This window comes from Brienomyrus brachyistius, chromosome 25 (assembly GCF_023856365.1).
Source record: "Brienomyrus brachyistius isolate T26 chromosome 25, BBRACH_0.4, whole genome shotgun sequence".
In the NCBI taxonomy this organism is placed as follows: Eukaryota; Metazoa; Chordata; class Actinopteri; order Osteoglossiformes; family Mormyridae; genus Brienomyrus; species Brienomyrus brachyistius.
In genome coordinates, this window is record NC_064557.1 from 9,173,347 (window position 1) to 9,186,372 (window position 13,026).

Sequence of the window (13,026 nt, forward strand, 5' to 3'; positions counted from 1 at the left end):
AAGCACCTAGGCATGCAGACTGCTTCTGCAAACATTTGTGATAGAACGGGTCACTCTCAGGAGCTCAGTGAATTCAAGCATGGTACCGTGATAGGATGCCACCTGTGCAATATGTCCATTCGTGACATTTTCTTGTTACTAAATATGTAGAACTTCCCACAATTGGACAGAGATGTAGGCACCATTCGACCCAATACATAAACCAGTTAGTTGGCTGGTTCTAAGTGGACCAGTAACTGATGTATTCTCAATTGGCCCTGGGGAAGCTCAGACTGGAAAAAGCAGAAATTTATCAACAGGTTGGAGGTATTCTGTAAAATAATTCAGAGTAATTCGCGTTTATGTGTCTCTCGCAGTCTGGCGAGATTCAGCATAGTAAGCTTCCGGAATGCAGCCTAATACAATTAAAAAATTTTATGCGCGATATTTCATTTCATTTACTGACAAAACGAGATTTTGAAAAACCACACTGTCTGCAATTGCCTACGTGAATCTGGCCCCTGCTTACAGCACAGACACACTCTTGTTTACCTGCCGTTCGTTTGTTAGGAGGGAGGGGGAGGGACAGCTAATTAATGTACAAAGCCATTAACAACAGAAGCGGTGGTGTGGGGGGGGGGCAATCACCAATTACCATTTATTGCTAATAGAGGCTGTTTGTGTGGGTCTGGATCACGCTGGTCCTCAAATTCCGCTCAGTCCATAATCAGACCTGAAAGGTTATTTGTGGATTTTAATGAATTACAGATGGGGTGAGACATCATGTCAAGGCCGAGGCACCGCGGTTCCGTACAGGAAGAGGGAGAGAGGGCATCAGGAGTTCGGAAAGTAGGATGCGGGATGGAGAGACGATGTGCTTTTCGGAGGAAGGGAATCGCGGAGTACCTGAGACTTTCCTTACGATTTATTTACGCACAGATGCTCTGCGTTACAGGGCGAGTGTAGCTATCGGCAGAAGCCAGAACAGGAGCCGCAAATGCTGTCATCTGCTACCATCTTGTGATGGGAGAGTATAGCTACAAAGATGTGTGCTATAGTAACTTATAATACAAATATCCTGGCTGCCAGTGCACGGAATATTTCACTTCAGTTGTTGTTTTAATATATTAGGAACGGATCAGCTTGGAGCTGGATAACCAAGCGGTGTAACAAAACACCTTGCTTTGCTGTTCTGGGCATAGATATCAGCGAGAGGGTGTGAGTCTGTAAGCAGGAAGAGGGCAACAGAAAAGCAGCCTTCATTTCATCTTATTTACTAATGGGTTAGGCAGCCTAATGCGTGTCTGGTGCCTGTGGAGGAGCTACGTCGTGGTTACATGAAAACACCTTTAATCTCTCCCTTATCCCATAATAATCTCCATAACAAAGGTGTGTCTGTCTCCTGGTATTCGGCATAACTCAAAGCCATTAAGATTTCGTACACACTGTCGTTTTACTTTTCATAATTACTTATTTTTCTCGGTAAATGCTGAGGTGGTTTGTTTGTCAGCTTGTGAGCGAGAGTTACTGCATCCCTCTGCCGCTATCCCTCTCTTTTCTCCTCCTGCTCTCCTTCCGCATCCCCTTCTCTCCTCTCTTCTGCCTTACCAGCTTCCTCATCCTCCTCGTCCTCGGGTACCTCCCCGGTGTGCCTCTCCATCTCACGGACTCTCCGGCACATGTCCTCCAGCGTGGTGCCGTAGCGGCCCGTGGCACGAGTCAGCTTAGCGTGCATCAGCTCCAGCGTGGCGTACATGCGGTTCACCTTCTCCTCGATGTCCTTCGTGTCGGGCTTCAGTTTGGTTGGGTCCAGCTCGATCAGTCCATCCTTCATGAGGATCTGCCAGCCCTTGTCTTCCAGCATGCCCTTAGCCTCCGGGTATTCAGTGAGTGCCTCCATCAAGTCGTCTTTGGACAGGCAGTAGAGGTCAGAGTAGCCGATGCTCCGGATATTGGCGGTCCGACGGTTGCCGGCCTTGCTGCCTTTGATGTTCAGGATCGAGATCTCGCCGAAGTAGCTCCCGTCGCTGAGGACTACGAATTGCGTGATGCCATCGTCAGCGACCACAGCAAGCTTGCCATCCTTGATGATGTACATCTCGCGACCGATGTCACCTTTGCGGCAGATGTAGTCCCCAGGACTGAAGACCTGCGCCCGTAACTTGAGCACCAGCTCGATGAGGAGGCCGGCTTCGCAGTCCTGGAAGATGCGGACCTTCTTGAGCGTGTCCAGATGCACGCTAATGGCAATCTCGGCCTTCAGCTTATCCGGAAGATACCTGAGCACGTGTCTCTCATCAGTCGCCTTCTTGCTACGCCACAGGTAGTCGAACCACTTGATGACACGGTCCTCCAGGTCAACACTGACCTTGCGCACCTGCATGTACTGCTTGATGCAGTCGACCCGGTGCTGGAACTCTGCCCTGGCGGCGTTCATGTTGGAGATCATGGAGGCGATGTTGCCCACGATGGTAGCAAAGATCAACACACCGACCAAGAAGTCTGTCACATGGAAGAAGAACTCTGAATCCAGCACGGGGGAAGGGGTCTCGCCGATGGTGGTCAACGTCAACGTTGACCAATAGAGGCTGAAGCTGTATTTCCGGAGCAGCTGCCCAAACTCGGGATGGTTCGGATCAGGGTACACCCAGCTATCGGATCCGAACCCGATGGACTTGGAGATGGAGAAATAAATACAGGCATTCCAGTGACAGATGATCATGATGTACATGACGAGGTTGCAGATGCGGAAGAGGTTGGGGTAGTGCGTCTTCGTCTCAGTCAGCTTGAAGAACTCAAACATGCGGTTCAGGCGGAGCAGTTTGTTGAGGCGGATCTCTGGGTAGTCGAGCCCGAGCACGAGGTAAAGCATGTCAGTGGGCAGCATGGATGCAGCGTCGATTCTGAACTGGAAGCTCTGGAGGTACCGGTCGCAGAGTCTCTTTTCGTCCTTCACCAGCAAGCCTTGCTCCAGAAAGGCTGTTTATGGACAAACACCCAACATAAAAAAAAAAATTAAAAATTGGGTTGTACCTGGATGACGAAATGCCACTGCAGAGTCCCCAAGCCTCCAAACTCTGCAGCGCCAAGGGACTCTTACCTGTCCTCGCCTTGAAGAGCATGTCGCCCAGATATACCACGTCCGCTATGTAGTCGCAAATAAACCAGGTGACCAAGTATCCGTGCTGCAGTTCTTCAAAGCAGGCCCTGTGCGAAAAAACACGGCTGAACAGGGGCTACTCAGCCAGGGCTCTTTCACCAGTGATAATGTTCGCTAAATTTCAAAGTGCAGCCTCTTGTTTTCTCTTCCCTGGGGGGGCACCTGGTTTATCAAAAGTAAATCAAGAGGTTTTCTGCTTCTTTGGAGATGAAAGCCAGTCTGACGGCTGGAAAGATAAAAAATCCCCGGACATATCCCCCCAAGTAGAGGGGACATCTGAACCTCCTTTTAATTTAGGTATTAATGATAAAATAAATGTTGCATTTTTTGCATTTTATATTCAGTGAAACATTCTTCCTCTTAAAAAAGTTTAATTATACGGTTATTCATTCATATGCAATATTAATTAAACACCTCAAAATATATGCTGTAAATGATTCTTACTTGTTAAGATTCCAGCTGTTCTGGGATTTGAACCAATGACCTTCAGGTCATATGCTCATAAGTGTAAAAGCAAACGAGATTAGATGCCAATTGTTATATCAATGCCCTGGCTAAGTGCATGTATGAAGTGGTGTGTTAAGGGGTGGCAACCAAATGGGTTGTTGCTTCAAGTCTTGGAGGGTATTGCTGTTGTACCCTTAGAAAAGTAAGTAAGATAGTAAAATAGTAAGAACATATGCAAAGCTAGAATTTTCAGGCACTTTTGTTAAGAATTGCAGTTAGGTAGCAAACCAGTAACAATAGCAATAACCAGGTGAAACCAGCCAGTCACTTGTGTGTTTGAGTCTGACCGCGGTGTTTAGATCGCGTAGGAGTCGCTGTACCTGGCGATGATGATGATCCAGTTGTACATCACAGGGATGGTGATCACAAACAGCCAGTAATAGTACCTACTGCTCCCTGGGTCGATGATCAGAGGCTCCTTGGGCCTGGGGGGGATATGAGCACAGCTGTCATCTTCCAAAAGAGCGTGGATCGCATAGCCGGCGTAGAGATTTCCTTCAGGCCACATACTCTTCTTTTTTATCTTTCTCTTTCCCCTTTTCCTGGTCCTCCTTCTTCTTCTCCTTCATCTGTTCTTCCTTCTTTTTTCTGGGATAAAATGTGTTTTTTTTTTTAATTCCTATTCAGCTCCACGTGACCCAATGGGGCCGAATCGGCCGATAAGACAAGGCTGCTTACTCTCTTTTCTCCTTCTTTTCATTTTTCTGCCTTTTCTTTTTCTTCTTATCTTTTCTGGAAGGACAAGGACCAGGTTCCGGATGAGATCCGGGTTCCGGCATTTTCTGGACATTGTTGCGTTTAAAGGGACACTTATGGTCAGCACACATCATCTCGCTTAACAAAGTAACGCTTGATGAGGATGTGCCGTCATTTCAGGGAGAGGAACTGCAACATGCGTAGAAGGGCCATTAATTCCAAAGAGAAGCAGCTTTTCTTCTCATAATGCAGTCTCTTAGATTTGCATAGGTGATCTACCAACATAGCTTAGATAACAGTTACAATATTTACTCTAATAACAGTAATCAGGGTAACTTTATCTACTTACTCTTCATTGTTGTTGCTGTTGTTCGCATTAAGACGGAGCCCCGTCATTGGTTGGCAGTCATCTCTGAAAACGATCCAATCAGACGCTGATCAGTGCAACAGTACGTTACTCTTAAAGAGCTTCATCAAAGTGCACTGGCAAGTCAAGGCCCTGTTCCGTTGCGATGGAGAACCTCACTCTCTTCTGTCACATTCTTCCTCCTCCATGTCTCCTTCCCTCCGCAGAGGGATTACTGGAAGTTGTACCACGTGCGTTTGGTGAGTGTTGAGCAGCATCGGCATGATGAGAAGCTCAGATCGTCCTCCGGAAGATGCAGAAGAAGACAAACAGCAGATCTGACACATGAAAACACATCAATGCTTTATGTGGGTGAAACAAGCTCTACTTTGCCCTCAGCCCTGATGTAGGGCGGGGCCTTTTTAAGCCTGGACCAATAATAAAAGGAGAAAAAGATAGGCCGGGACCTGGGTGGGACATTATTATCATGTATTATCCTATCATATGTACAGTAACTCTTTACATTAACTACACCTTTATAATGCATTCATAAAGCATTCATAGAACATTAATGAGAGGCATGTAAGTATACTTTAACATACTAACATACGTTAACAGCTGTAGTATTCTTTAAAAACAAACACAACTGTATAATATAATGCTTGTTAATATGTATTATAGCTGTTATGTTATGTTAGGATGTTACAGTGTACTTAATTGCTGCTTATGAATGTTCTATGATGCTTTATGAAGGTGCAGTTAATGTAAAACATTACCATATGTACTGTCTATTACTCATATTTGAAACTAGAAAAAAATCCTTACTGAGCGAAATCCTCAAACACAGATTTTTCTGTAATATGCTTTTTGAGATTTATTTAAATGCATCTGTCACCTTGCTTCACATTTTGGTCTCATTGTGCAAATTTGTTACATTCAAACATAAAATTCCAGGGTTAGACATGAGCAAACATCCATGCTGTTTCATAAACTGAAATCTGACCGGTTGCTTTCGTGCTGAGATTTTATCCCATTGATTATTCTCGGGAAATTTCTCATTTTATGCCACATTAATCCAAAGATTTGCAAAGAAACGCCTTATATAAAGTAGGTGTGAGGTTTCAGTTCGATAATTATGACAATAAGAGAGAATATCAGCAGGACGTAAAAACATACATGAGCGGAGATACTGTCTCAGTCCCTTGAGAAATCATAAATATTCTGTGAGCTCACCCAGCTGGTGACAAGTGGTACGCTCCAGCGTCCTCATGTACGGAAAGACCCCAACATTACTAACCAGAAGCGATCGTCTGGACCGACTATGTGCGACTCCTACCAACAAGCATCTGACTGGCAGCACAGAACTCACTTTGCTGTAGGAGTCTATTGACTGTGAGCTGGATTTGTGGATTTAGAGCACGGTAAATATGACAACCCCCCCCCCCCCCCCCCCACCACCACCACCACCTCCCCCCCAGAAATATGGAGGAGGCTTATGGCGAGACCCATGTACACTCTCGCTCTCGATAGCTGCGGCTTTAGTTAGCGTTTCCCCGCTTTTACCTCAGCCTCGGGACACGGTGTGAAGGGGCTGCTGAATTGGCCTGCAGCTGAGCAGCCTGGAATTACGCGTCTGGGTGCAATAATACTGTTACATCTGAGCGAAACCAAGCTGTGAGTCTGCAGATCAGATCGTCTGGGATTTGGGTAAGATGAAGCCTGCTGGTGGCAAGTTTGCCCCACACAGACCCGGGGCGCTGGTACTGGTCCAGTGCTATACCTTGCAGGTTCTGGGACCCCTCTTGCCCTTAACATGGAGCCCTGAGGACTATTTGCCCCTGACCCATAGGCTACTGGATGGTGACTTCACCTTCAATAGCAGCCTAACCCATGGCAAGGATTATCCTGTGGCGTGGGGGGGCTCATCCCCTCATCTCTGCCTCATCAGCGTTCTGAAGCATTCCATAATCCACCTCAGGCATTAGCCCTACCTGCCCCTACTCCTCTATTGGAGGTTAGACTGGGAGATGGAGCTGTTGTCTCCAAAGGCTCACCATATATCAGGCTGTGTGTAAGGACCAGAAGGTCGCTGGTTCAAGTCCCACGTTCGGTAGAGTGATTTCACCATCGGGCCGTTGATCAAGGCCCTAGACCCTCAGTTACTGGCTGACTTTGCTCTCTCAAAAAAATGTACATTGCGTTGGATAAGAGCATTTGTTTAAATGCCGGACTGGCCGGCATATTTTATACTGAAATGATTTTGTGAAATTTCAGTGCGTAACTGGAATTATATTAGCCATACAGTTATAAATGTGCATATAAATTGCAAACATATTGCATGTACCCTATAATAGGGATAGATGTGGGTGGGAAAGGTCAAGTATGAATGTTAAAAACACCTCGACACACATGCAGATTGCAGACCGGGCTTCATGGCTTCCTTTGCAGTCTGAGTTTGGGTTCAAGGTCCTGAAAAAGTTCCCTGACAGCTCCCCTAAAATGAGGGGAAGACCCCCGTATGGCGGTATGCAGCTTCCCAGCCTCAAAACCCCAAGGTGGCGTCAATGATGAGAAAAAAAACTCTATTAAAGCCACAAGTGTTTGATGTTTGGATATCAAACGCAGAGAGGCACAAAGAAGGTGCCAGAAAATGGCCGTTCCGCCTTCAACAGGACCCTCTGCCTCAGAAAGCATCTGAAAAGTATATTAGGGGTTCAAAAGAAAGATAAGGGAGGAGAAAGAGAGAGAGCGGGTGACTGGGGAGGGAGAGAGGCACAGGGCTGAGGTTTTGGGACCGTTAGAACTGTCTGGGGCTAGGAAAGGAAATGGAGGGAAGATTAAATAAATGACATGAGTTGTTAAATGTGTTGTTCGGACAGGCAGGATGCCAGTCCATCACAGGGCAGGTACTGATGCACAGACCCCTTCTGGCGGAAAAACACACAAACTCCATACGCACACAGCAGAGGTGAGATTCAAACCTCAAACTCTTGACAGTGTTGTCTGGCAGATCATCATTCTGACAGCTAGCTACTGCACGTTCTCATCCGCACAGCCGGTCCCCTGTGTCACATGACCTGTTCAAGAGCAGCCAGTCCCGCATCACATGACTCATTTGATAGTCAGCCAGGCCCCTGTGTCACATGACCCGCTCAATAGTGGGATTAGTCTTAGTATTTACCGTGACTGGTATATTTGTCTTATATATGTTCTTGCAAGCAATTAAATGCAAGATTCTTCCAGAACTAGAAAAAATAGACAGTCTGCACTAAGCAAAACTGTTATGTTGTTTTGAGTAAGTAAACAGAAGAACAAATTTTGTTATTGGCTCACTGTCTCTTCACAGCTTTTGAGACTATATCTTACATATTAGCAGTTAATGACTTTATGCCCCCCCCCCCCCCCCCATGCTTCCTGACCTGTCTGCATATGCAGACGTTTGCTTACATGCTCGGAGTCTGAAGCCACAAAGCACCACTGCACGCACTCCCTGCGATTTCATTTTGGCCCCTAAATCGATACCCCCCAGGCTTCCTTTTCATTCATTTTTTCGGAACACATTCTAATAACGAGTTACACCGACTGCTTTGAAATACAAATTTTAATCACAGCTGACATAAATACAACGGCAAGTAAAGGGACAGTCCAGGGGGGGCACATCCGCGATCTGTGAAGAGAGCAGCGCTGCCTCGCCCCTCATGTGAAAATCCCGAAATGTAAAAGCAGAGAGAGAACAGGGAGCTGCCCCATCACCATGCGGGACCGGAGAGGCAGCTCAATGGGGTCCTGACCTTCAGAGGGGGAGTCCTGCCAGATCCTGAAAAGAATGGCACAGGAGCGAGTAGGATTAAGCTTCTTTGAAGGTATTTTGTGCTCTAAAATACGATAGATAAGATGGCACTTCATAGATCCCTGAAGGAACATTAGGACTTACGGTAAAGGCTTTTAGTTTACTGCAGCCCCTGAGAGCTACAGAGATGGAAACATACAGGATAGTTTCAGCATATGATCTGGATGTGAGACCCCACAGACAACAGTCAACAGCTTCGCCGGCAACTTAACAGGTCGCTAATAAGGAAACAGGTTAAACGTGGTCACCTTGGTGCCTGACTGCATAGCCTGGGCTGCGGGCTGGGCCTGGGCCTGGCCTTGGGCCTTGGGGGGGGGCTGGGCCTGGGCCTGAGGGGGAGATGGGTTTTGGGGACCATTCTGTGGGATTGTGTAGAGCGGGAACAGCTGAAATGCAATCAGAGTAATCGGAATATGCACTGTTCAGAATAACAGTAATAAATCTGCACTGTACAGTGTAATATAAATACATCTGCACTGTTTAGAGTAATAGGAATAAATCTGCACTGCTCATAGTAACAGGAATATATCTGCACTATTTAAGTAGCAGGAGTAAATATGCACTGTTCAGAGTAACAGGAATAAATCTGCAGTGCTCCGAGTAACAGGAATAAATCTGTACTCTTCAGAGTAATAAGAATAAAGTATCTCTGAATGCTTATATCTGAAGATCAGACAGACACCATGAAAGAAAATGGCTTACGTTCTGGTTCTGCTGAGGAAGCATTGGTGGCATCAGTCCATATCTGGAGAAGATCTGCGGCGGAATGAAACACAGTTGAAGGCCTTGGTTACTGAAAGCACGTTATCCTGAACCACCAAGAGCATTACTGTACGTCTGGAAGCTGACAAGCCATTGATTCTGTGAGAGATGTGAACAGATGGCTTTTCCCAGTAATTTATGTATTAACCTGATGACGTTCAGGCTCACCTGTTGCTGCTGGGTGTAGTCGATGGGGTAGAACTTGGAGAGCAAAGGGGACTTAGTTAATTAACTCATATAAGCATATATATTCACATACAGGCATTAGATGCAGTGAGGCTATCGTGCTCCTGTCCAGCGAGCACTTACAATCTCCACACTCTTCATGCCGGGCGTCTTGGGCATTTTGTACTTCAGAAATGCCTGGGGTGAGATGGGCTGTGAGCATGTGAATAATATGTCATTAGTGGGGAGGGCAGCTGGGCCGGGAGCTATCAGCATCTCACGTGGACTCTTGAATCACGTACCTCTCCAGCTGGACCATTACCGGAGTATTTTGGCATCATCACCTGCAAATGAAAAAGGGTCACAACCCATCGCATCCTCTGAATGTGTAAATGAAAGTGAATCCGATCTGAATGTGTGAACGAAAGTGAATCCGATCTGAATGAATGAGAGTGAATCAGATCTGAATGTGTGAACAAAAGTGAATCCAATCTGAATGCATGAACGAGAGTGAAGTAGAAGTGACTGTGTGAACGAATGTAAATCAGAACTGAATGTGAAGTGAAACAAGTCGTCTGTGAGAATATGCAAATGAGGTCTGTGATGAAGGTCATTAGGAATCTTTTTGCTCGTGTGCATGGATGTGAATTACATTAAGGATCAGATCCGTGTGTACAGCAGGACAGCCCGAGCCACCACAGGTCTTTAGGCCTTTAGGACTAAGGGGGGGGGGGGGGGGGTAGGGGCCGTACCATTTCAATGCTGACTGGGGCGTTGAGGCCCGGCTGTGGTGGCGGCTGTGCCAGAGGGACAAAGGGGCCGCTTCTTTGCTGCAGGAATCAGAAGGAAAACAGCCCAGTAAGGCGTCATTCCCAGGTTACCTTAGAACAAATTAAAAATGTATCTTTTGTATTCACATGCTGACACATCATGACATTTAAGACCCATATTCTTCAGGGAAGACCTCAGATTGTTGTTATATATGGGATATTGTTCCATAATGACGCTGCCACCTCTGACAGAAGGGGGTAGTGTACCTGCGGGGCTCCAGCCTGAGGAAGGTACTCAAAGAGGGTCTTCATCTGAAAAAAAAACACCTAGTTTCAGAATCATTCGGCAGCTGGAGCCTCCACAGCGCCCCCTGGAGAGCAGTGCAAGTAAATGCGCGGGAAGTGGCGGGACTTACAGGAGCGGCACCTATCGTGCTGACCAGACAGAGGCACAAGAGGGCGCTCTTCATTGTCACGGATTCCCCAACAGTCTGCAGAAAAAAGCCAGGGTTACGAAACCCATTAAAGGCACGTGATTAAAAATGAAGAGGGTGCTAGATAATGAGGCAAAGGAACGAACTACATGATTTTTCTAATTATGACAGCACCTTACATCAGGTCCATTTTAATAGTATCTAATATGCCTATTGCCTGCTAGATACATCTCCTGAAGACAGTTTTACGGTTCATTTCTTGATAATGATGTGACAGCCCTTCTCACAGAGCAAAGACCTTCTCTCTACAAGCAGTTTAATTACCACAGTCACCAGGTAATTCAATGTCCTTAGAGAGGAACACGCTTTTTCTATGGAAATAATCTCATAAGTATAGATAACAGGCTTTACGGATCCCGTGGCGTTATAAATAAAGAAATGCGCTGAAGGAATGATCGGATAGGTATATCACCTTCCCTGGTTCCAGATGGAGGAGACAGTCGCTGGAGAGGGTGTAGAGTGGGGAGCAGGGCGAGTCCCGGGTTTAAATATCTTGGCCCAGAAGGGGGTAACCAATCACCGAGTGTCTGACTTCACCCACGAGGGAGTTCCACTGTGTCGCCTCGGGATTTGGGAAATGATCAGTGGTGAGGTTACGCTTCGCCCTTAATGACACCCCAGCTCTGAAAACACGCCACGCAATACTGCATACGCGAGCGATTCTGAAGATCCCCCCCTGGTCTGGAGCCCAAGGTGCTGTTTAAGGTCCGACGGGAAACTGAAAATCGGAGACGTCCTGGAAAGGCCCCTCGGAAGCCAGGTCCTGTATTTTGTTGCCAGGCCCCTGTGCATAGTGATCAGACGGGGGCCTGTTTGTCAGCATTACGGCGATCAGCACTGTGCCGACAGCTGTGGGTTTTTTTTTTTTTTTTGGGGGGGGGGGGGGGGTGTGAGGAATATGAAAAAATTACCAAAAATCTAAACACGTTTACATGCATTAAAGGAAACGATGTTTAAAAATATCATACGATACTGTACAGCATGGCCGTCCTTAGGTCCGATCTCTCGGGGCTGCTGCCCTGAGTATTTTAGCCCCGATGTTAATCTCCGATAAAAAAAGTGACATCATAAATGTTTGTTTACATGATTTCCAAGAAAGGACAAAAATTTCCAGTACAATATCATTTAAAAGTTATTGGTTCGGTTCATTGGAGGAATTAGATATTTGGCTAGTTGATATAGTGCCACGTCCCCGTGTAGTATAATAAGCTGGAATAATATAATAAGCTGGGACTGGACGGTACTTCTCGTCCGGTCGTGGGTAAGTGTGAAACTGACTCACCGCTCTAGTCATTATGGTCAGATGAAAAGCGTTTTAAACGTACCGCTCTTGCCCTGATGGAGGGCTGAGTCTGACATCAAACAGCCTTGCAGGCCATCTCCACGGTCCCCGATCTCTGGGGAGACAGCGGTGGAGAGGGAGGGGGGACGATGGGACCGAATCTGAAGGGCGTTTTCTCACTAATCAAAGGGCATCTTGTTCTTGTTATGAGTGATTCAGTCAAACACAAAACAAATGAATAAATCTATTTAGATTTAATAGCCACACGTCCTGCACACAAACACATAGAAATACAATAATCACTTGTGGCAAGTTATCAAATAATAATAATAATAATAATAATAATGACAAAAGCAATAATAATGTTAATAATAATGTTATAGTAAGTCATTGTTTTTTGTTAAATATCTAAAGCCTTTAGTGTTCAAAACAGTGACAGTGGAAGACATCTCATAATTTTCAGAGCATGTTTTTTGGCATGTCGCCAGGGTAACAAACGAGGAAATCCAAAAGCCAACGCTGGCATGACGGGGACAGACCATGCAGTCCCATGCCGGCAACGAGAATGAACAAGGTACGGGTCGGGAATCCGGGTAGAAGCCTGTGTTTGGGTTTAACAAAATCTCCCCCAACACCTCGCGCAGCGTCGCAAAGCATGGTCCGGAAAATAAAGAATAATTATTGCTCCCATTTAAAAAAATCATTTGTACCATTTTATTTATGAAACTGAATGTTTCAAAGGTAATACAGGCAGTTAACAGAAGTGCTGCTTTTTAGGTTCGTCTTAATTTTAGACCATTTTCTGAAGCCATTTATCCAAACAGAAACTTTTAATGCCGGCAGAAAACTGTAATTACTGCAATTCACGGGTTGAATTGAAAAGCTACATTCGCCCAGAGGATTTGACCCTTGATTTGACATTTGGAAAAATGTCTTACCAACACAGTGTTACTTGCTCTAGGGAGAATTAATTTTTATTAATAAAACCGTGTAATTGGCTTTATACCTTTAAACA

At 45.9% G+C, this 13,026-nt stretch overlaps 2 protein-coding genes across 2 annotated transcripts; both read right to left on the reverse strand.

Annotated features, from left to right (window-relative positions):
• Positions 1 to 1,522: 1,522 nt before the first annotated feature.
• cnga1a (cyclic nucleotide gated channel subunit alpha 1a) lies at positions 1,523 to 4,738 on the reverse strand. Its single transcript, XM_048995480.1, has 6 exons — positions 4,692 to 4,738; positions 4,325 to 4,378; positions 4,157 to 4,234; positions 3,967 to 4,071; positions 3,080 to 3,186; positions 1,523 to 2,958 (listed from the first exon to the last, which is right to left on the reverse strand). Exons 1-6 carry the CDS (start codon positions 4,736 to 4,738, stop codon positions 1,523 to 1,525), a joined length of 1,827 nt encoding a protein of 608 aa, XP_048851437.1.
• A 3,562-nt stretch (positions 4,739 to 8,300) lies between these two features.
• Positions 8,301 to 10,705, reverse strand: scpp5 (secretory calcium-binding phosphoprotein 5). The gene is made up of 10 exons (XM_048995481.1): positions 10,652 to 10,705; positions 10,503 to 10,547; positions 10,218 to 10,295; positions 9,768 to 9,809; positions 9,610 to 9,678; positions 9,469 to 9,501; positions 9,241 to 9,294; positions 8,787 to 8,924; positions 8,623 to 8,657; positions 8,301 to 8,505 (listed from the first exon to the last, which is right to left on the reverse strand). Exons 1-9 carry the CDS (start codon positions 10,703 to 10,705, stop codon positions 8,634 to 8,636), a joined length of 537 nt encoding a protein of 178 aa, XP_048851438.1. The 3' UTR covers positions 8,301 to 8,505; positions 8,623 to 8,633.
• Positions 10,706 to 13,026: the final 2,321 nt, after the last annotated feature.